The following is a 21,321-nucleotide window of genomic DNA, read 5'->3' on the forward strand; positions in this document are numbered from 1 at the left end:
GTGGGATTTCTAAGTGGTCAGCAAAGTGGGCACATCAGATTGTAGAGATGGATAAGAGTCAATTAAACACCACATCTGCTTTGTGTGTTGGTGTTGCCCAGGTTTAATTCACTGACCCAACTGTCCAGCACTGAGAAATGCCAGTGCAGGATCAGGGCAGTATCATGTGGCAGCAATAGGTCAGTTGTATTGTGAAACTGCACCTCTTCAGCAGGGTTGGCTTAGGAGAGTAGTGAATATGCTGCTTCTAGGTGTGCAGAGCCTGACTGTTTTTGTAGGAGTAACCATTGCTTGTTTTTCCTTCCAGGATTGTATTGGTTTGCTGTCTGTACTACATCACAGGCTGTGATTCACCTGTAGCAGGGTTCAAGAAGGCCTGTGGCATTTCAGCCAATGGTTGGGACTGACAGCTTCTCTAGGAGAAAAAAAACCAACTTTTCCTGCAGCTAGAACAGAAGGAGTTGTTTTCTGCGAGCAAAGCAGGGGATCCCTTGGTGATAGCTCATCTTGGAGTGTGGGAGCAGAGCCCTTTGGTGTCAGAGGGTGTTTGAATGCAGAATGTGCAGACACCAAACTTGCCCAGGTGCTTCCTAGCACAAATAGCAGTGAGGAGACAGGCATTGTCAGCCCTCTGAATTCCCCTGGAAAAGGTCTGTTGTTTAGAGGACACATGCTTTGTTTGAACTCTAGCACCTGAAGGGGTTGAGAAGCAGGGTGAAGGTCTATCAGCTCAGCAGATGTCTGTCCTCTTGGTGGGTAGGAGTCTTTTTGTGCAAACAGAGAAGTCTGTTTTCTTCTGAAATAAACTAATACATAAAATGAAGGAGAACTTGTTTGTTTGTACCCTTGTAGCATGACTTTAAATGTCATGTTGCAGTACTCTGCTGGTGCTCAGGCTAGCACGGATTGTGCTAGTGTTTGCCAAGAGTCCACGTAATGCAAGCAGCTCTGCATGGAAACAGCCCTGGCACTGTAGTTTTCTATCTTCCTTCCACTCCAGCCTGTAACTTTCTTCTCTGCAGTGAAGGGCTGGCAAAATGTTTTATATTTTGCCCATACCCTTTGCCGTTCCAGTTTGCCTGCATTTGGAGCCTGTTGCTGCTTCTCCACCTCAGTAAGGGGTGTCTGTCTGCTCTGGGGTTCCTACTCTGCATTTGTGGTGAGGACCCTGATTGCAGTCTAGTGTGGCCTTCTGGAGTGGTGATGACAGTCAGGACTGGATGTGGGGCTTCCATGAGCAGTCAAGCAAATCCAGTGCATTCTTGATTCCTTCCTCTCTGTGCTGTTGTAACAAAGTACATGAGTTAGCTTTTGTACACCCATACTTCATTCCAGCTTTTGTATTGCAGATGTACTGGCTGTGAGCATCATGTCTAGCAATTTAATGTGAATTGATTGTCACTGGGATATTGTACTGAGATTATACAAATTTTATATGAAAATCATACTCCTAAGCAGAGAGGTGTGGCTTCAAAATGTGCAAAGTTTGACCTTTTTTCTTTTTTTTTTTTATTTTCCACCTAGGTATCACATGCTGTTGCAAAGCTAGTATTAGTTAGTTTCCACTGGCAAATCTCAGAGATTTTGGAAAGGTAAGTGTAAATAGCCTTATCTTGTCTGTGCTTAGTGCTTTCCCCCCTGGCTTTGCAGAAATGCTCAAGGTGCTCCATAGGTATTTTTGGCAAGTGTCTTTGGACCTGGAAGCGGGACACACAGTCCATTTTAGGGAGCAGAGGAAAGCTACTGATTTGGTGAGGTTGCACTGCCTGTAAGAAATTTTTAAGCAGGTAGTAGTAGTATATGTCTTTCAGTTTAGGAATTATTCTTATGCTAGGAACCCTAACCCTCTAGATAGATTTATCCTAAATTTTGCGATAGTGGATTGAGAGTGCTGCATCTATATTTATTTAATAAGACATAAAGATAACATATGATCTGCTTTGAACACAGGAGCCATAAATGATAAAGGAGCACTGACCCTCTTCTGATGTAGTCTTCAGTAGTACATTCACACTGAAGTTTTTGTTCCTTTTGACATTAAGTGCTGGTTTTTTCCCAAGCTGGCCAGCATTTGGAGAGCAGGAGAAGATAGTGTGAGAGAAGTGAGCACTGCAGCTCCCTTGTTTGGTCAGTGTCACTGTTATTAACAAAGCCCTCCAGCTGATTTCAAAAAGAGGGCTCGGACTCTGCCCTAGCATGCAGGAAGTGCATTGGGAGGCACTGCTGCTGGCAGCCCCACCACAGAATACTGGCTCAGAACTGAACATTGTCTGAAAATAGAGAGCATATCAGCTTGACTCATTCTGCCCAGACATTTTTGGCCCTGTAGCCAGCAACTTTATCCAGAGAACGTATGGAAAATGTATCCTGTCTATGGATGCTGTTGCCTCCTTGATCACCCTGTATCCTGTGAAAGCTTTTTTCTGGAATTCAAGGAGGGTGAGATTGCTGCATAGTAGCTTAGTGTGATCCTGCAGGTTAACTGATGTGACTTAAACAAGAGGAAATTTAGGGAAGGGTTTACTCCTAAAGTGATGAATTTGCAAATTGTTCTCCTATTGATCTAGTTCTCAAACTTCTTTCTTGGTAAAAAATGAAATTGTCAAAAGAAAGCTCACTAGCATAACTAAGAAGTGCTGGTGAGGAGGGAGGACTTAACAGCAAGGCCACAACAGTGATGCTGCTGTTTCTGAATTCAGTGAGATATAAACATTCATCTGCAAAGGAAATCACAAACAGCAAAATATGTTTAATTATATGGCTGCTGATAGACAGCTTCATATACCTAAAGGGTGATAATCTGTCACAGAGTAATTACTTAAATGGACAATAGTCTGGAGTTCAAGTGAGACTTAACCAGGACAGCTTAATTTTACAGAGGAATAGGAGACAGTCCAGAGCCCTGGTGTGTGCTATTGTGGACAGTGGCTTTGGACTGCTCTAGGAGTGTGGGTGGAAAATCTTAGCTTAAAAACAATTTTTCAGGAGAGGGAGATAGTTATAGAAATGTATTCATCAAGATGTATAAGGGAAATGTGAATCCATTCCCAGAAGTAGCAGTATTTCTGGTTCTGAATAAACTCTCATAAGATTTTGTTGAGGGGAGCTCAGCTCTCTATATGAAGGAACCTCACACAGGAGACATTTCCACTTTCCTTGTTGAAACCTACCCTACTATTTGCACAGCTGTTTATTCAGTTCAGATCAAGAAGGATCAATTAAACGATGCAAAATGTATTCAGAACTTGATTTGATCATTCTTCAATTGCCTTTTCAGGCACAAGGCTAATCCTGCCCAGTTGCTAGTAGAAGCTCGAGTCCAGCCCACCTCATCCAAACATGTAAGTATGTGAACTATCCCGTCTGTTCCCTTGGCAGACACCTCTGACCCCCCTCATGGGGGATTGCATTACTAATGGCATCCTCTGTCCAGTGTTAACCCTTTGCAAACTCTGGTCTGACATCCTGATTCATTGCGGGGTTTATTTCTGAAATGAGAATGCATTCAAGAGGTCTCTAATATTTAAATAGCAGCTTTGCTGTTGGCTTGCAGGCTTCAAGAATAACTTTCTTCAAGAAAATTAGGATGATTTTTTGGCACAAGTGATGGCAGACAATGGAAGGAGCAGAGTGCATGGGCTTGGCTGCCTCTTCCGACTCTGTTCTGTGTAAAAAGACACTGAAAGGAAGTTCTGGCTGCACAGAGTGAGCAGAGCTTGTCTGTGTCTGGAAGAGATTCTTTAGATTTTTTTGTCTTTTGCCATTTTTATCTTTTTTTATCTATTTGCACTGCTCAGCTCAGGGATGCTTAAGCTAAATCTCCCAATGAATTGTGTTGCTGCTGAGTCAGTCAGTGCTGATATTTGAACCAACAACTTGTTGTTCGTAGCCAAGGCTACACAGATCTTCAGATACTTTCCCCCCACCTTTAAATAGAAACTTCCTGTTGCATGCTTATAGATTTCATTCACGGTGGGTGTCTTGGGACAATGCAGAATTACCCTAGGAACACACTGCCATGTGTCAGATTATGAGTGATAAAATGCTACATCTGGGAAGCACTCAGGGTTGTGGGGGAGAGGAGATCTTAAAAGTCTGATTTGGCATCTGAGCTCTCTTGTAACTAGCACATAGTGAAAAAGCTAAGCTGGCAGAAGTGTAAACTTCATGGGCTCAAGTTATCTGCTTAAAGTCCAGAAAAAAAATCTTTCTAATTTGACATACCTGCAAATTAATCTGTGTAGTTCAAGATTTATCCAAGTCTTGTATCAGCTGTCACTTGAGTATTCCCCCTGCAATGGGCCATTCCAACCTCCTTGGCAGGCAAGGTGAAGACCACTGGCACATCATTTCAGTCAGGGTCCTGGGTTTGGACCAAACACTTTCCCAGCTTTAATTTAATATTTAATAACTTAATATTTTACTCTGAGGAGGTAGGAAAATATAAAGTATAGGAGTGGTAGTATAGGAATCTTTTTTGCCCAATGTGGCAAACCAAAACAATGCTTGAGGCAAACTTCTGTACATTCTGCAAAACTGAAACAAAACATTACAAATATAAACATGACAAAAGTACTGAGACAAAATGCATTCAAATAATCGATGCAGTGAAGAACAGTGTAACTCTTCAGTCCTGTTGCCACTTCATCTTCTCATGGCCAGTTATCTTCTCATGAAATACCTGCAAGAGGAGAGAGAAAACCCAGTCCCGCTTGGACTGGTTTTAAAAAGAAAGAACTCTCCATCTGGTGTTAATTTTGTGTTCTCTGCCGTGGGCATCTGTGGCTACCCATGGGATCCCTGAGCTTTGCCCTTTGTACAGCAGTCTGACTCTTCATTTGCAACAAATCCTACCTGTGTGCCACAGGTTACCAGCTGCCCCCATGTGAGACCGGTCCTGCCTGCAGTCCACCCCCACAAGCAGCTCTAAGCTCTAAGCAGCTGAGTTGCCTAAAGCTAGTCCTTTAATCAGGGGGGTTTATTCTCTGGCTCAGCAAACAAAAGCATGGGAGAAGACTGAGAGGTTGCAAGACCCCTCTTGTGTATCAGTTGGAGGCAAGCAGCCTATTGCACACTCTTGGTCAGATTCCCCAGTGCTGGAGTGGGGGTGAGAAGGGGTTCTCCCTTCTCCAAGGGGTCTAAACCTCCTGCCCAGTGGGCTGTCCTTGGGGTCAGAGATCAGGGCTCTCTGTCATTATGCATTGTGAAGGACACTCTGGGACCACAGGGTCCTTGTGTTTCGTCCTCCAACAGCTTTATGCTGTCTCCCCCCATTAGTGAAATCCTCCACACATACTGTTTTAGTTTCCTTTGCATGCCTGCAGTATTTTTCTTGCAGCTGAGCCAGCTCAGTTGCAGAATAAGGCATTTGTTTAGTTGTTGCAGTGGGTGCTGCCTCCTCACACTCCATCTCATAAACAGCATCAGTCTTTATAAGTGGGCAGAGTTTAGGGAGAGGTTGGGGGTCTGGCTTAGCTGTATCAAGCTCCTCCCAAGGATAAAGGCAAGTGACATCATTGTCAGTAAGGTCCACCTCTTAAGTGAGTCTGGAAAGCCTCACCTCATTCTCCAAATCCTCCCCCTTCAAGCATGCAATCTGCAAATGTAATTCTCTTTCTCTTACAAGGGATTCATTAGTTAAGTATGGAAGTTTTCTGTTAGTCTCTTTTCAGCATTTAACTCATTATGTGTTTCCTGCTGGGCACTGTGTTCTGCCTCCAAGGTCACCTGCAGTATTTTATCCAGTTCAGTCAAAGACCCTTCACCACCTAATCTCATTGCTTAGCTCTGTGCTTATCTCTTTGAGCAGCTATTAAAGCAGCTCCCAAAAGTGTGCAGACTATGGATTTGCCCTTACTAATTTTTTATCTTCTTTTTTGCTAAATACTGTATTTTTTCCACAAAACCAGCCAGAGAATGCCAATTTTCCTCAGCCCAGCTCTGTCCATTCAAAGCTGGACAAGCTTTATAATCCTTCAGCAAGTCTAGCTGAAGGTAGCAGTTGAGATTGCACTTTTCCCAGGTTACTACGATCTCTCTGCTGGAAAATTTGGCTTTGACTGAATAACAATTCTCCTTTGTGCAGCACTGTGTTTGTCCCAGTAGAAATTAGCTCCTCACTGCCCTTAAGGACTCTCTGCTCACTGCACCTGAAAAATTGTCACACCCTGAGCTCTCTCAATGAGTTTGAAAGGGGCTTAGGTGCTGTGCTACCCCTCGGCAGAGTGCAGGAGAAGGCAACAAACTTCTCAGGAGTTGAATAGCAAAGCTTGACTTAGAAACGTTGGACCATAAAAGACTTGGCAAATATTAAAGCAACATCCAATTAAAGTAAGGCAAGACTCTGAGTTAGCAAACTGTAATCCATCCAGATTTCAAGAAAAGGAAGCTAGGAGAAGAAAGAAAGAAAAAAGAGATAGAGAGATAATAGTCACCACCTTGGATCCAGTCAATCTTAGCTGCTGTAAAGCCCAAGGCAGTGGGACTCATTGAGTCTGCACCCTGTTGTTATGGTCTTTTATCTGTTCTGGTCCCTCCCCACAGGTGGGGCTTTCAGTGTTCCAGTGGCTTGGTCCACTTTGGGCCTGGACCAGAGGCTTCAGGCTCCAGTAGGTGGGATATGGAGCAGTGACCACCCCACCTTCACAGAACTTGTCCTGCCCCTGCCCAGACACACACTTTAGTTGTTTTGAAATGTTCATAATTTCTCCAGTCTGCTACAAAATGTGATTTTATTTTAGGAAGAAAGATAGTATGATTAAAAGGTTAACTTAAACTTGATTTGCTAGGCAATTCATTACAGTCTGTGTGTGCTAGAGCAAGGTGCTCTGTGCTTCAGTTTGTAATGCAGAATGATTCTGGGGACAGATCTCATAGTGAGTGTCTGCAGAGGGACTGACCCTGCAGGGAGAAGCTGTAGTAGTGAGCTCAGAGAGGCAGTTGCAGGGGTTTGAGGTAGCACACGTGCTCTTCAGGCTGAGCAGCTGATCCTGGCAATCAGTGCAATTACAGACTCAGTGAATCCTGTTCTGGTCTGTAAGTGAGGCCACTTAGAACAAATTTGCATTACTTCTCTTTGATGTGGCCATGCCATGAATCAAGCTCTGTCAGTCAGCAGTGTGTCATGGTGCTGCTGGGCGTCTCCGGCACGCAGAGCTCGGCCTGGAAGCTGATGGCAGGCTTACACCAGCTTCTCCACGAGCAGCAGAGTGGATGCAAAGTGATTATATTACTTCTCTGAGAAAGAAAAAACTGGAATATAAAGTGCAGCTGACAGCTTTGTAGAGCCTTGGTTTTGATGATGCTGTGCTAGACCTAGTTCTGCGGGTCCCAGGGGTGAGTGGAGATGTGTTGAAGGCTGGATCTGTTGTCTAGGGATCAGCTCTGCACTACACAGGGGGAAACCAGACTACTTTCAGTGGTTTGGTGAAGCAGTAGCAGTTGTGCCCGATTTGAAATAAACCCTTTTAATCCTTTTCAGCTGAAGGGACGATGCCTGTTTTGCCAAATGTAGCACAGGCATAGGCAGAAGATAAGAGATGGGAGGTGATAGTTTGTGAATTCCCTTTCCTCTCCATATAAACACTCTACAATTATGTCTTCCATTACCCTAAATTACTGTCTGGTAAAAGGGCATTGCTAAGTCTGTTTGCAGTGACAGCTGCTCTCCAGAGCCTGTGGAGATAGTCTGGCCCAGCTAACAAAGAATAGCAGTAAATCCAGGGAAGGACTAACACAATGACATATTTCAAACAAGGCAAGAGTAAGAACCAGAAAAGTAAAGGAGGGTTCTGGGCAGCACTAGAAGAGAGGCAGAAACTCTTCAGTGACTGTCAGCTTGTGCTCTGTGAGATGAGAGGTTCTTGAGAAGGTCTGACTGTTTGGGGCAGTGCAGCACCTTAGCACACCAGCTGCTCATGAACCTCTTCTGGCCTGCACCTCCATGGAGACCATTGTCACCGTGAGGGTGATGCAGGTGCCTGTGGATGAGCTGAAAACGCTCTGGGAGGTGTGGGATGCTTTCACTGCACTGCTGATTTGTCTCTCCCCCAGGCAATGGTACATTCCTCCCACCACTGCGCGGTGTGCATGCAGTTTGTCCGGAAGGAGAACTTGCTCTCCCTGGCTTGTCAGCACCAGTTCTGCCGCAGCTGCTGGGAGCAGCACTGCACAGTGCTCGTCAAGGATGGTGTTGGAGTCGGTGAGTTCGGGGTGGATGAGGTGCTGGGCCTGTATTTGCCCCACTGGCCATTCTGATGAGTCAAGAGTATGACTGTAACAAGTTAGAAGCTGCAAATCTGTTGAATAGAATTTGCATCTGTGATGATGTACTGCGGCAATGCCCCTGGAGTGCTTGTGGATGCAAACATCTGTTCCCTTTGTGCTGGGGAGAAGCCAGTAGTTGCCAGAGTTGCTTTGGGCTTTCCCAAGCCTGTCTTTCATGTTGGCATGGCAGTAACATGTAATTTTCTAATTTAAGTATGTGACCTTGTGAATACTGGTTGAAGCACTCACTGGTCCTGGATGTACATGTGCCCTGTCATCTTTTGGTGAAGACAGTTGGGCTTCAGCTTTTCAGCAGCCCTGATTTGTTTCACAGTTGTATTCCTCTTGCCACAACAACAGATGGCACTGAGGAAACTGTGCTGAGTACTGTCTGTGCATCCACCCCTTAGTATAAGCTGCACTATTCTAAGATGTTGCTTTCTCTTCTCAGGGGTGTCCTGCATGGCTCAGGACTGTCTACTCCGGACACCAGAAGACTTTGTGTTTCCATTGCTGCCTAGTGAAGAGCTGAAAGACAAATACAGGCGCTACCTCTTCAGGGACTATGTGGAGGTAGTAGATTTTTTTCAGTTTTAAGATACCTTGGGTCAAATCACCAATGACTTGCAGAAATTTTGTTTGAAGTGTCTTGCATTTTTGATTAGAACTGCAGTAGCTGCAGCAAAATTGTCCTCAATAGATAGACATGATGTGGCTGCTTCTGTAGGACAGCCTCACTGACAAAATGCTCTAGCAGGTTGCCAAAGTAAATTCTGCTGTAAGGTCATCCACTCACTCCTTGGCTGAGGCTTCAGAATTCTCAGAGTGTTGCAGCTGAGAATTTCAAAACCTCAATCTGATTATTCTAGTCCTTCTTGTTCTTACATAAATATTTTTAGGTTCAGAAAAATAGGTCCCTCAACTTAGGGTAGTCCAGCTAACTGGGAACAGACAGGGAACAAAAAAAAAAAAAAAACAAAGCAGCAAAGCAATATGAAAAAAAAAAAGCAGCAAAGCAATATGAAAGCATGGTGTCACCTCTTCTCAATAAGAGACCTTTTGGGAAGAAATGGCCACCACAGGAGAGCAGTTGAATAGATAAGGAGAAGATGGGGAAAGAGCTCAAATGGAGCAAAATAGTTTGTTTAGTGTCTTTGGGGGGTTTTGTTTGTTGTGCTGACTTAAGCACAAAATTATAAGAATCCATTTGAATTCCCTGTTCTAGAGAAGCTGTAAGTAACTAACAAACCTCTTCCATACTAGGAAATGCAGGATCTGCTCTGATAGCCAAGACCTGGTGACACTTTCCACTCATTTTTAACACGAAATAAGTGCTTTGTATGTTTTTGAGGATAGGAATGGTGAAAGTTGAACAGGTAATGTTTCCTGCACCCACTGCTGATCTTAGTGCCTTGTTGTGTCCACAGAGCCATTACCAGCTGCAGCTGTGTCCTGGTGCAGATTGCCCTATGGTCATACAGGTACAAGAGCCAAAAGCCCGGCGAGTGCAGTGCAATCGTTGCAATGAGGTCTTCTGGTAAGAAACAGAGAAGGTTACAGAGCACAGGGAAAGTGTGTGCTGTCCTCAGAGCCAATCCTTTTGCTTGCCAACAGTTTTGGTGTGTAGAAGTGTCTGAAATGCTTTGCTAGAGTTGTTTGTAACTTGAGTTAGCCTGAGTAATTGGACACTTGTGATCTGACTTCTGCAGGTGGTCAGATGTCCCCTTGCTTCCTAAGCTCCTGGGAACTTGGGTGTTCTGACAACCAGGGAACACAGCTTGAGTAACCAAGGGGTTACAAATCTACCATTCTCACATTTTGGCTAGTTAAATGTTTTCCTACAGACACAGTGATTGATATAGATTCTGGCAGTAAACATGGAGTCCCTCTTGCTATCTGCTGGTATTGAGTTTTGAAGTCTATTAAAAACATTTGACTCCCAGTTTAGAGGCCCAGCTTTCTGCTATCTCCATGCCAATGGCCCTTACTCACCTGGGGTTGTCAAGTCATGCTAATAGAGGTGCCTGATATCTGCCACTGGAGTCAGGCTACTTGTAAGTGTCTGGTGCATCCCAGATCTCTGCAGTCATGTTAGAGGAGACAGGTGGGCTCTAGGAAGGGCCAGGTCAGCCCTCAGACACGTGATTTGTCAGGCCTGGGTTCACTGCCATCCTCGCCCTGGCTTGTACACAAGAAGAAGGGAGAACTGGAGTTCAGTTTTGGTCTTCACACTCTACTAATACACAAGAGCATTTCCATCCCTTACCGGGCCCCCAGATTTTGGTCAGGAAAACCTCAATCCTTGAGTCATTTCTGTAGAAATTGATACGCTGTTTTCTTCTTTTCTCCCCCCTTTTAAGCTTTAAGTGTCGGCAGATGTACCACGCACCCACAGACTGCGCGACCATTCGGAAATGGCTCACCAAGTGTGCAGATGACTCTGAAACAGCCAACTACATCAGTGCTCACACTAAAGATGTAAGGACAGCACCTGCATGTTATTTCTTGTCCTCTAGCCCTGCCTGGAAACCAGGATAGAATTCTATACACACAGAGCATTGTGTTCTTCTTTGCAGACTACAAATCCTCAGAGCTCCCTAGGGACTGTCAAGAAGCTTCTGTCAGAAGCTGCTGTCATATGTGAGCTAATTACATCCCTATGGCAGTGATATAACTCATCTGAATGCCTTGGGAAAGCTTTGTGTGGGAGGCTCAGCTGCCCTCCTGCAGTAAGGACCTGGTGGTCCTTATTCCAGACCTGGTGTGAATGTCTTTGACTGTCAAGTGTGTTGTCCTCCCACAGGCAAAAGAACTGTGGGTACTTTGAAACAATCAGTGGAGTTGTTTTTAAAATGGAAGGAGAGGCTGTCATAAGTGCAAAGTCAGTACCAAATAAGGAACCAGTGGTGTTTAATCCTGAAAAACTTTGTGCAGTACTGTGAACTGGAGGGTGAGGGAAAAAGTCTTAGTTTGGCAAAGCCTGCAAAATGGGGTAGCTGAAGTCTGTAAATTAAACACTGGAGTACTTGTAATAGGTTCAGACCCAAGACAAAGAAACAGTATTACATACTGTGCATGTTAGCCTACCTGCTATAGAGTTGTTGTATAAATATACTATATTTATCCTCTTAATTACCTGTCTGAGATTGGAACTTTTAATGTCTTTGGGCATTTGTGGCCTGACTTCAAAACAGTTTTGGCTACATTTGTGCTACCATGGCCAGTGGTAATTGTGACAGCGGTGATTAGCTGCAAGCTTCAGTTATATTAGGAAAGGGGATACTTAGATGGATCAGAGATTTCAAGATCCCTTCCTTCTCTGGAGAAGGTGTCAGCACGTGATGGTATTGTTTATGCTTATTTGTAGAAATTTTATTTTATTGAGCAATGTCCTGGCATACATTTTGCCTGACGTGAAAATTCATACAAAGTAGCAAAACTCACTTCCTCCTTTTTATCTATGGAGCCCAAAAATATATCTGGACACTCCAGGGTGTCTGTGGAGTGGGGCTGTGTGCAGCCCTCCTGTGGTTAGGCAGAATCTCTGCAGGTAGCTGAGATGTTATTTGTTAGTAGCTGCTGAAGGCAGAGTATAGTGACAATTATCTGTAGCCAGGTAGCTGTGATACACTGTCATGCATGAACATTGTGTCCCTGTGCCCGAGTAACTGCAGAGTGGTAACTCAGCAAGACCTTCAGTTTTACATGGGGTAACAACAGTAAATATGTTTTCTTGAGCAAACAGTCCAGTGCTGCAGTGCAACTTCCTGACTTTGCCTTTCTGCCATCTTTTAAGTGGAGCTGACAGGAACTGGTGGGAAGCAGGGTATAAATGCTAATATTCTCATATGAGAATTTTTTTCTTAAAAATATGCATTCACATATGAGAAACAAAGGCAGAGAGGAATAATCACACAAGTGCTGTCATTCTTCAGAAGGCTGCTAGAGTTGGATCTAACAATTGTGTCTGTTTCCTCAGTGTCCCAAGTGCAATATCTGTATTGAAAAGAACGGAGGCTGCAATCACATGGTGAGTAATTCCCTGAACACGTCAAACCTCCCTTGTTCTTAGTGGAATTTTTTTCCCACACTTTGTGCTAACCAAGTGCCTCTTGTCTCTTCTTTTTCAGCAATGTTCCAAATGCAAGCATGGTGAGTTGGGTTTGGAAGCTGTTTTCTCTGCAATGTTTGTCAGTGATGATGATCCATTCTCTTTTTTTTTTTTTATATTAAGACAAATTGTGAACACAAGCTGAAATATTTTCTCCCTAGTAAAAGCTGAATATCCTGAAAAGGATATTGATTACAGATTTCTGTGTGATAGCTTTTTTTTCCCCACTGGCTGTGATGTCAGCTGAGTTCTGCAGTGCTGATTTGGCTTTTGCCCCTGACATGTCTATTGGATAGAGAAGTCTCCAGAATATTAACAGTGGAATCCATCTCACAGGAGAGCTTTCCATATAATTGTATTTGTAATCAGCTGAAAATATTGTCAAACGTAGCCATTTACTCAGATCAGCTTAAGTCCTTCTGCTTAGTGATGGAAATAATGAGCTTCAGCTCAGATGAAACTGCAGGAGCAATTATATGTTTTAATTAATAAATATGTTATATTAATGGTTGTATGGAGCAGCAGATGTTGAACTTCTCAGTCCACTCCTGTGCAATTAGCACCCTGAGTGTCTTTGGCCCATTGTGTGGCCCTACAAAACAGCAGCCTGTTCTTGCACTTCCCTTTTCATGGCAGAATTAATTTCTGTTGCCTTGGAGTGAGAGAGTTGTTTTCAGCCCTCTTGAGTTAAGTGTACCACTGGAATCTATTGTAATATCAGAACCTGATTGGGAAGGTGATTAAAGGCAACTGTCCTCTCATTTCCTTCCCTTTGGGGTTCTCGGCAGCACTGGATGTGCTTTGATGGAGCTCTGTGACAAGGGGGAGCAGGCAAGTGCCAAGATACCATGGTGACTTAGCACTCAAGAAGGCTGATGAACTTGGGAATTACAGTTTTCAGTCTCATTACCATAAGTAACACAGAAGGGATTCTTATTGTAGCAACTTAATCTCCATCTTTTTTGCTTTGAAGCAGAACACTCACAGCTTCGCCCTGAAATCAGAAAATTGCCATGTTTTGCTGTTTTTACTATTGCTGTCTTTACTCTGCCTTCTTCCTATTTCAGCTGCTTCTAACTCGAAGTGTCATAAGCCACTGACATCTGATGTTACCTGGGTTGTTCCCTCCTGGAGAGAACTGAGGGCAGGCTTTCTTTTGCATTGCTTAGTTCACTTTTGGATCCGATTGTTCGTGTTTTATTCAGACTGAGGTTTGCATGGGACAGTGTGCCCATGGTGGGGAGGGTGCAACTCACAAAAGAGACTGGCAGCCTCTTCTCTAACCCAGAATGACAGTATGTGCAGGGTGCAAGTGCACTTCTGCCCAGTGGTTTTAGTGTACAGGATGCAGAACTTCAAGATTTACTTTCCATAGTTGAATGAGAGGCTGTGCAATTAAAATCTTCAAGACAGGCTGGCATTTTTGGCTCACTGTTGAGTTCTGTTTTGCAAAGTGATACAAAACGTGTGTGTTTCTTGGCTTAGCAGAAACATCTGAACACAGATGGGCTCTGTCTCCTGAAGCTTTTCTTTCTTAGAGGTTTTTTTCTGTGCATCACAGTGGGTTTTTTGCTGTTTTCTGCAGACTTCTGCTGGATGTGTCTGGGAGACTGGAAGACTCACGGCAGCGAGTACTACGAATGCAGTCGGTACAAAGAGAATCCTGATATTGTAAACCAGAGTCAGCAAGCACAGGCCAGGGAGGCCCTTAAGAAGTACTTGTTCTATTTTGAGAGGGTAGGAGACATCTCCTTGGCCAGAGCTGCTGTAGCCTTTTAATGCTCCCTGCCTGGTGCAAAGGTCATTGCCAGCAATCTCCGTGCAAGAAACTGCCCAAAGAGAATCTGTGCAGAATTTTCAGGCCCTGTTGTTTTTCACTCAAAATCCTGCCCTGAAAGTCCCATGCAGACCAGTGATGTCATATCCAAAGCAATTTGTATTCACTCCTATATTCCCTTGTGCTGGAGAAAATCAGTGTTACCTGTGTGCCACTATACTATGTACCTGCAGGCTGAGTGCTGCTGCAGTAGATAGATATTGCTCCAATCATTTCCTTTCAGGACTGGGGAACTTCTGTTCCTTGCAGTACATCTTTATACAGATAAAAACTGAATAAATTCTACCATGTTCAAAACTCCATTGGCTGTAGCAAAATTTTTACTAAAATTTTATGTAATCACGTTTTCAAAAGCATGTCTGTCCACACAGCAGGCTCCATGCACCTGGCCATGCAGAGCAACTCTACAGCAGTATCTCTAGAAGAGAATGTGGTAGAGGTTAAATACTGCTGCATTTCAGTTTCCCCATTAAAATGAGTTTATTCTTCACAGCACGAGCCAAGTCCTGTCATAAATTAAATGTCTTCATTCCTGGCTCTCCAGACCAACAGGCTTTGGGAAATAGCCATGTTTACAATGTGCACATGGATACTGGAGTTCACTGAGCCCATGTCAAATGTTAATTAAGCTCTTGACCTTCCTATAGAAATCCTTTGAGTAGAGGAATCCCCATGACTTTCCCCCTTGTTAGACACGAGGTCACTGTGACCAGAGGGCATTCCCACTCAGAAGAGCTGGGTTTGCTCCCTGTTCTTGCTGCTGTCAGTCTGTTGTCTACAGCCTCTGCCACTTGCTACTGGAGGTGCTGCCTTGCCATTCTTTCCCACAGCATGTCTTGCCTTGCTGGACTCCTGCCCCACTCCAATTTCTGCTTGCTAGAGCTTGTGCTTTTACAGCAGTAGTACTCTGTTCTCATGCTGGTTTTTTCCTTTCCCTGTCTCCCCACCTCTTGCAGTGGGAGAATCACAATAAAAGCCTACAGCTGGAGGCACAGACATACCAACGAATCCAGGAGAAAATACAAGAAAGAGTTATGAACAACTTGGGAACATGGATAGATTGGCAATATCTACAGAATGCTGCAAAACTACTTGCAAAGGTGAGTAATTGTGTCTTGTTTGGCACAGCGAAGAGAACACATGCCAGAATGCTAAATCCATAACACCAAGTAAGGAAGGAAATTGAAGAGTTGTGGTTTTGTGGGACAGTACTTCTGGTGTAGGACATGAACAAACCAAAAATCATCTAGAAGTGACCTCTGTGAAGTCATACTCCACAATACACAGTCCTGCACAAGTTCTTCCAAGGAAGGTGTAGGAAATTCTACCAGGAAGTCTCCAGTTGTCAGGAGGTAGCTTCTTAGCCTGTAGTGATTGCATAAATATGACTGTGCTGACTTCCAAGACTGAGACTCCTGTCTTTTTCTCTCTCTCCCTCCCACTCTTGGACAGTGTCGTTACACCCTGCAGTACACATATCCATATGCCTACTACATGGAGTCTGGTCCCAGAAAGAAGCTGGTAAGATGCTCTGCTCTTTTTTTGCTGATAACTCTTTGGGGTGTATCTGGCAGCATGCTGGATTGAATTCCAGAGCTGGGCAGTGTCTGAAATACTAGTCCTGAGTTTGAGGTAAGGACAGGATAAATAGGTGGGATTGCACCTTTCTTCTTCACTTCAAGTCGACCAGCAGCTCTGTCCTCTTATACATTACATTATTTTCCCAGGGGACTTCACTGCACTTTCACTAACAAGCCATTTATCCAGAGTGTTTTGAGGCTGGAAGTGTGCATTTATTTCTTGGTAAGATTTATCACAATGCTGTGGGCCATATTTCCTGTGAAGAGCTGCTGGAGGAGAGCTTTTCCTTGGATCAGGGTGTAGCTTTGCTTTTTATTCCTGCTATAAGTTCCTTGCTGGCTTGGTGCATCTCATGGGCTGAAAAAGTACAAAAATAACCTTGAATTCAGGGAAGAGTTTTTTCTTTGACTCAGCTGTCCTGTAAAACTTGTTATAGGATCTTTCTTCATGGCATCATATGTTCTCTAAGGCTGTGGATAGATGTTCTCTTCTGGATCTGACAGTGCCTGTGGAACAATTTGCTGCTCCCAGCAGTGGTTAACAGTCCCTTCACGCTGCCTGCAGAGCTACTTATGAGAGCATCTTGTGACCTGTTTATGGCAGAATAAGCTGAATTAGGAGATATTTGTCACGTGCAGTGTTTTTAGGCTGATTGGGTTAATTTTGAGTGATGCAGGTTGGGGAGTGCTTCCACAAGAAATTCCCAGAAGGGGTGATCCCATCTAGGTGAAGGTGGATAAGGAGGAGACACAAACCTGCTCTGCCAGCACTGCTGTCAGCAGGACACATTTGTCTGCTCCTCCAGTGTAAAGAAACTGCTCCACTAAACTAGTTTTGTGTTGATGTCTCTTATTTTGCTCTTTGCAGTTTGAATACCAGCAGGCCCAGCTGGAAGCTGAAATTGAAAATCTCTCATGGAAGGTGGAGCGAGCAGACAGCTATGACAGAGGGGTGAGTGTTCTGCTTGCTTGAGCTTGTTGGCCAGATTTTCTTCGTTGGGCTTAACACTTCTGCAGGAGCACTAGGCTGTCAAGTGAGGGTTCTGAGAAGCTAGATCCAGAAACCACCTTTAGCCAGCAGATGATGTAGAAGCAGCCTTGTGGGAGAGGAGGGAGGGCTGTAGGGATTCCTGCAAAATGAAACAAGTCCCATTGAGCTCTGGAGGAGACTGCATGCAGCCTTCTGGTGAAAAGCAGGTTTCTTAAGTGTATAGCATTTTAGACAGAGCAGGTGCTGGGTAACTGCAGAGGGAGCCCACATAAAAAGGATCTGGGATCTTGTAATCCAGAGTGTGCATGAAGTGTGTATTGGTTGGTGCTTCTCAAGCTGGAGTTTAGTGTCCCCCTAAGGAAAATGAGATCTTCTCCAGGCATTTTATGCTAACAGTTTGTACCTTCTCTTTTACCAGGACTTAGAGAATCAGATGCACATAGCAGAGCAGAGACGGAGGACCCTGCTGAAAGACTTCCATGACACATAAGAGAGGAGGAAGTGACAGTGCAGGGGTGAGAGCAGCGAGTGAAGTGATGGTAGCTTCACTGGGATAAGCAGGCACTGCCTCTGGGAGAACACGGCCAAGGACAAAGCCACCCCTCCCCTTGCAAGTCAGACACATGCAAACACCACCTCTTAGTCCAGTTTGTTCTCTTATCTTTCTGTTTCTGTTTCTGCCAGGCTAGAGGCCAGAGCTCAGATTGGCATATTTCCTGGGCCATTTCCCTCCTGCCCTTGATGGTTTCAGAAGGGGAGGGAGTTTTTTTTCTGAATGGCTGTTAATAGTGTTAGATCATTACAGTTTATGTAATTTTCAACGGTTGTACAATTATACAGACAAAACCTTAGAATAACACAAAACCCTTTTTAAAAATAAATTGGCAGTGGAGTGTTTTTCCTTAATCTGCTTGTAAATTTAATGGGCTTTTCCCCCTCTCCTTCTCCCTTCCTCTGACCCAAAAATCCTCCTAGTCATTGAAGGAGGTTAAAAAATATCTCAGCTAGATTTTCTGATGCTCCTTTAACCAGGGCATTGCAGCATTGGCATTGCATGAGGAGAGTGGCTGCTGTTAAGGGTGGCTGCTGCTGTGTCTGACAGTACCAGCAGTGGCTGTGATTCAGTATGATCACATGTGACATCTCTTTTTCTTGTCAATCAGCTGTGCAAAATCCAGCTACTCAGACAAAAACAAACAGAGGAATTGTCAGGGACAGACCGGGTTAACATTGGGGGATATGCTTGAGTTTGAGAGAAATTGAGAAAAATCAGATTCTGCATTTGATGAATTTAGGTCTTCCATGTAGATTTTTGCTTTACTTGTTTTTGTGGGGAGGATGTTGTATTGCCAAAGTGAGTGATGAGGGAGTAGTAGCATACAGTTGTTAATCAAGGATTGGGGCTTTTGCAGAGTGAAAGAATCCATGTTATAACAGTGCCATGCAGCCTGATAAAGATTATTTGTGCCTGCTGGGTAGCATGGCTGAGAAAAATTGATCTCGTTCATCAAAGTGAGACTAAACACCACTATGTTTTGAGGAGGAAAGATTGTGTTCAACACACTCCCTGGCACGTGTTGGCAATGTGGACAGGCACTTGAATACAGGTGCACTGCTTGTGCAGAGCCTGCACCAAGCCAGGCAGAAAATTAACTAGCAAAATTAATTTATTTGTATATTAGTATTGATGCTGGTGGGAACTTATCAGAAAATTGATTGTTAGGAGCATGTGGAGCTTTTTTATTAACATTCTCTTTTCTAATGTAAAATATACACTAAAATAAAAATATGAAAAACCTAGTTCATCTTAGTAGGGGTTAACATGAAAAATGTTACTTAAATGCTGACTCTTGCCTGTTTGCTACAGGAAGCAGGCCATATATTAAGATTTCACAGATATCTCTGTCACTTGCACCAGGAGCTTGTTGTTTGCAGCCAGTAAGGTGCAGCTGGAGTCTGATCTGAGGAAATTTTCACCTCTGTGGGGAACTCATGGGATTCTCTTCTATGCTGTATTTGGAAGTGTTGCCTTTGATGCATCCCTGTATTGTTCTTATGCAATGTCACTTGATAAAGATTAAACTGGAGGGGGGAAAAGTGCTAAATTCCTGCGTGTCAGAATAAGCTAACTCTGCTGTTGGAGCCCCTTTGGTACCTGAGACACGTGGCCCAGGTATTTGCAGCAGGTGCAGTTGGGCTCATAGATTTTATCAAGACCGATGCATTAATTTAAACAAGGAGTAGCTGTCATAGGAGCTAATCCTGTGGCCATGCTTGTTGTACACAGCAGAAAATTTCAATCTGAGAGGCCTTTTCCTTCCTCCCTCCTGTCCCTGGTGTGGGATCTATCCTCAGGGAACAAGGGAATGCACTGCGAGGAGCTGCTGGCCATGGAGTGAGTGTTACAGCAGAAGCAGCTGAGGGTAGGGCAGGCTCGTGGACAGATGGCTGGAGCCAGGGAGCAGGGCAGGGAAGGGATCTGTGGCTTCTGGGAGCAGCACTGCTTGCTGTGGAAGAGATCTCCATAGCCATGGCTCCTCACGTTCCTGCTCTGTCCTGTTCTGGCTCCCCTCGAGGCTGGAGCTGTAGAGATAAATCTGGCCTTGCTCCAGCCACTGTCTCTTGATTTCATTTCTTACTCTGCACCCAGCAGCGGCCTCTCTGTGCCCTCCTCATGATATATCCTAGAGGTCAGTCTCTCTCTCCCTTTCCCAAATTATTGTCTTGGCATGCTGCTTCCGTGGGAGGGGAGAGTGGAGGAAGGTTTGCTGAGACCCAGCAGTTTGCAGTGAATACAACCAATGTTTAAAGTATTCCTTAAAAATGTAATGTGCAAAGTACTGATTAGGATAAAAGCTGGTGTTCTTGTTGTCTAAACATAACTATCTTAACACCTAATCTCTGCAGAGCAGGTATGTGGAGTTTCCTAATCCCAAAGAATTTTCACTTCTTTTACATAATTGTCCAGCTTTGAGCTAAATGAGAATGAGGGTTTGTCTCTCCTTCCCTCCTTCCTTCCCTCCCTCCCTCTTCTATGCCCCCACAAAATATTTTGCTATGAATTCTCATTTGTAGACAAGCCAGACCATGTATCTGTGGCAAGGCTTGCTGAACAGGCTGCTGAGATGCTTGGCTGAGGAACAGTAATACAGATTGCACAGTGCACCCACTAATTCTTTCAAATTTTCTGAAACCAGAGCTTTGTCAACAGTTCCATTTATTTTTAAACAAAACATCCTTTCTGAAAATGATGAAAGCCCTGGGTTGCACCCACAAATCCTATTGCCATACTCTGGGAAGAAAACAGGAATTGCTTTTGCAGCCCAGGCAGGACCACTTCTGTATTGGTGTTGTACAGAAAGTCATGGACTTCAAGACAAAGTGTGCAGGGCACAGGGGGCTGCTGGCTCTGTGTGTGAGGTGAATGACACTGCTCAGGAGGCAGGTGACAGGAAGGAAATGGGGCTTCTCAACACCACAAGAAAAGGCCATTTTTTCCCCCCTGTAATAAATACATGGCCCTCTTTGAATTAGCAAGGTTATATGGATGTAGGTAATAAAAAGTGGCTCAGGAGTCATTAATTCTGAGGTACAAGTTTCCCTTTGATGCGTTACTGCTACAGACGTGGAATGTTTGCTCTCTTTTTTCTTTTTTTGCACTTGTTTCCAGCTCCTGCGCCAGCCCGACACCTCTCCATCCTTGCACCTGGTACTTTTATTTGGGCCTCGCTTGTGTTAGTGCATTGGCTGCCTCATCTCTATTGGTCCTCAGGCTTCCCAGACTGTAACAAAGCGTTTTCTACTGACACCTAAACTGCATGACTGCTGCCCTGCGCAGCGAACTCTCTGTGCCCGCCGCAGACGGGGCAGCAGGAGGTTTCTGTACTATAGTCTTGCACTCTAAATTTTAGACTTTTTAAGCAGGTGAAAAATAGAACTTTATTTTTAAATCAGGCACTTGTTCTGGGAATTCCTTTCTCGGCCCCGGTCTGGTTGGGGTTGTGGGACAGCCTTGAGGTGTGTGGGAGGGCGCGGGACTGCTCCCACCCCTCGCTTTTCTTCGCAGGCACCAGAGAGGGGCAGGGGCGGCGGAAACCGCCCGGGAGACGGTTGCCAGAGGTGTGCCCGTGGTTTATTTGAAATAAATTGTGACTTTCTAACTCGGGCCGTGTCCTGGCTGTTCTTAGGGGAGGGGCGGGGGCTCCCGCGCCTCGAGGGCATCAAGGCAAGGCCGCGACCGGGGGCCGGGGCCGGGGCCGCCGGGCGCTGAGCGCTGACCGCTGCTCTCCCCGCAGGTGGGCCACACGCAGCGGGTGGAGCTGGTGCCCGGCAGGGCCCACGCTGTGCGCACCCTCAGCCTCAAGCCGCTCCTGTTCGGTGAGTACCGGCCCCGCCGGGGCAGCTGCTGCCGGGCCCGGGCCCGCCGGCGGCGGGGGGTTCCGCCCTGACGGCGGAGCGGGGCGTGTGCGCCTGTCTGTCTGACACCCGCCGCTGTCTTACACCCGCTCGGGGGAAAACGAGTCCCCGCGTGTTGGCA

General features: G+C 45.0%; 1 protein-coding gene across 3 annotated transcripts in view; it reads left to right on the forward strand.

The window, feature by feature from the left end:
• ARIH2 (ariadne RBR E3 ubiquitin protein ligase 2) overlaps nt 1–20,937 on the forward strand; it is a 36,260-nt gene extending 15,323 nt beyond the window's left edge. For all 3 annotated transcript variants that reach the window (XM_041425465.1, XM_041425466.1, XM_041425468.1), the window contains 13 exons: nt 1,525–1,592; nt 3,278–3,341; nt 8,053–8,200; nt 8,717–8,838; nt 9,693–9,802; nt 10,626–10,743; nt 12,245–12,295; nt 12,396–12,417; nt 13,962–14,113; nt 15,170–15,313; nt 15,666–15,734; nt 16,662–16,745; nt 17,203–20,937. In XM_041425465.1, coding sequence (XP_041281399.1) covers nt 1,525–1,592; nt 3,278–3,341; nt 8,053–8,200; nt 8,717–8,838; nt 9,693–9,802; nt 10,626–10,743; nt 12,245–12,295; nt 12,396–12,417; nt 13,962–14,113; nt 15,170–15,313; nt 15,666–15,734; nt 16,662–16,745; nt 17,203–17,274 — 1,224 coding nt within the window. In that variant the 3' untranslated portion in view covers nt 17,275–20,937. The remainder of the gene's footprint in view (nt 1–1,524; nt 1,593–3,277; nt 3,342–8,052; nt 8,201–8,716; nt 8,839–9,692; nt 9,803–10,625; nt 10,744–12,244; nt 12,296–12,395; nt 12,418–13,961; nt 14,114–15,169; nt 15,314–15,665; nt 15,735–16,661; nt 16,746–17,202) is intronic.
• Nucleotides 20,938–21,321: the final 384 nt, after the last annotated feature.

Source organism: Onychostruthus taczanowskii, unplaced genomic scaffold (genome assembly GCF_017590055.1).
Source record: "Onychostruthus taczanowskii isolate IOZ18803 unplaced genomic scaffold, ASM1759005v1 scaffold9, whole genome shotgun sequence".
Classification (NCBI taxonomy): domain Eukaryota; kingdom Metazoa; phylum Chordata; class Aves; order Passeriformes; family Passeridae; genus Onychostruthus; species Onychostruthus taczanowskii.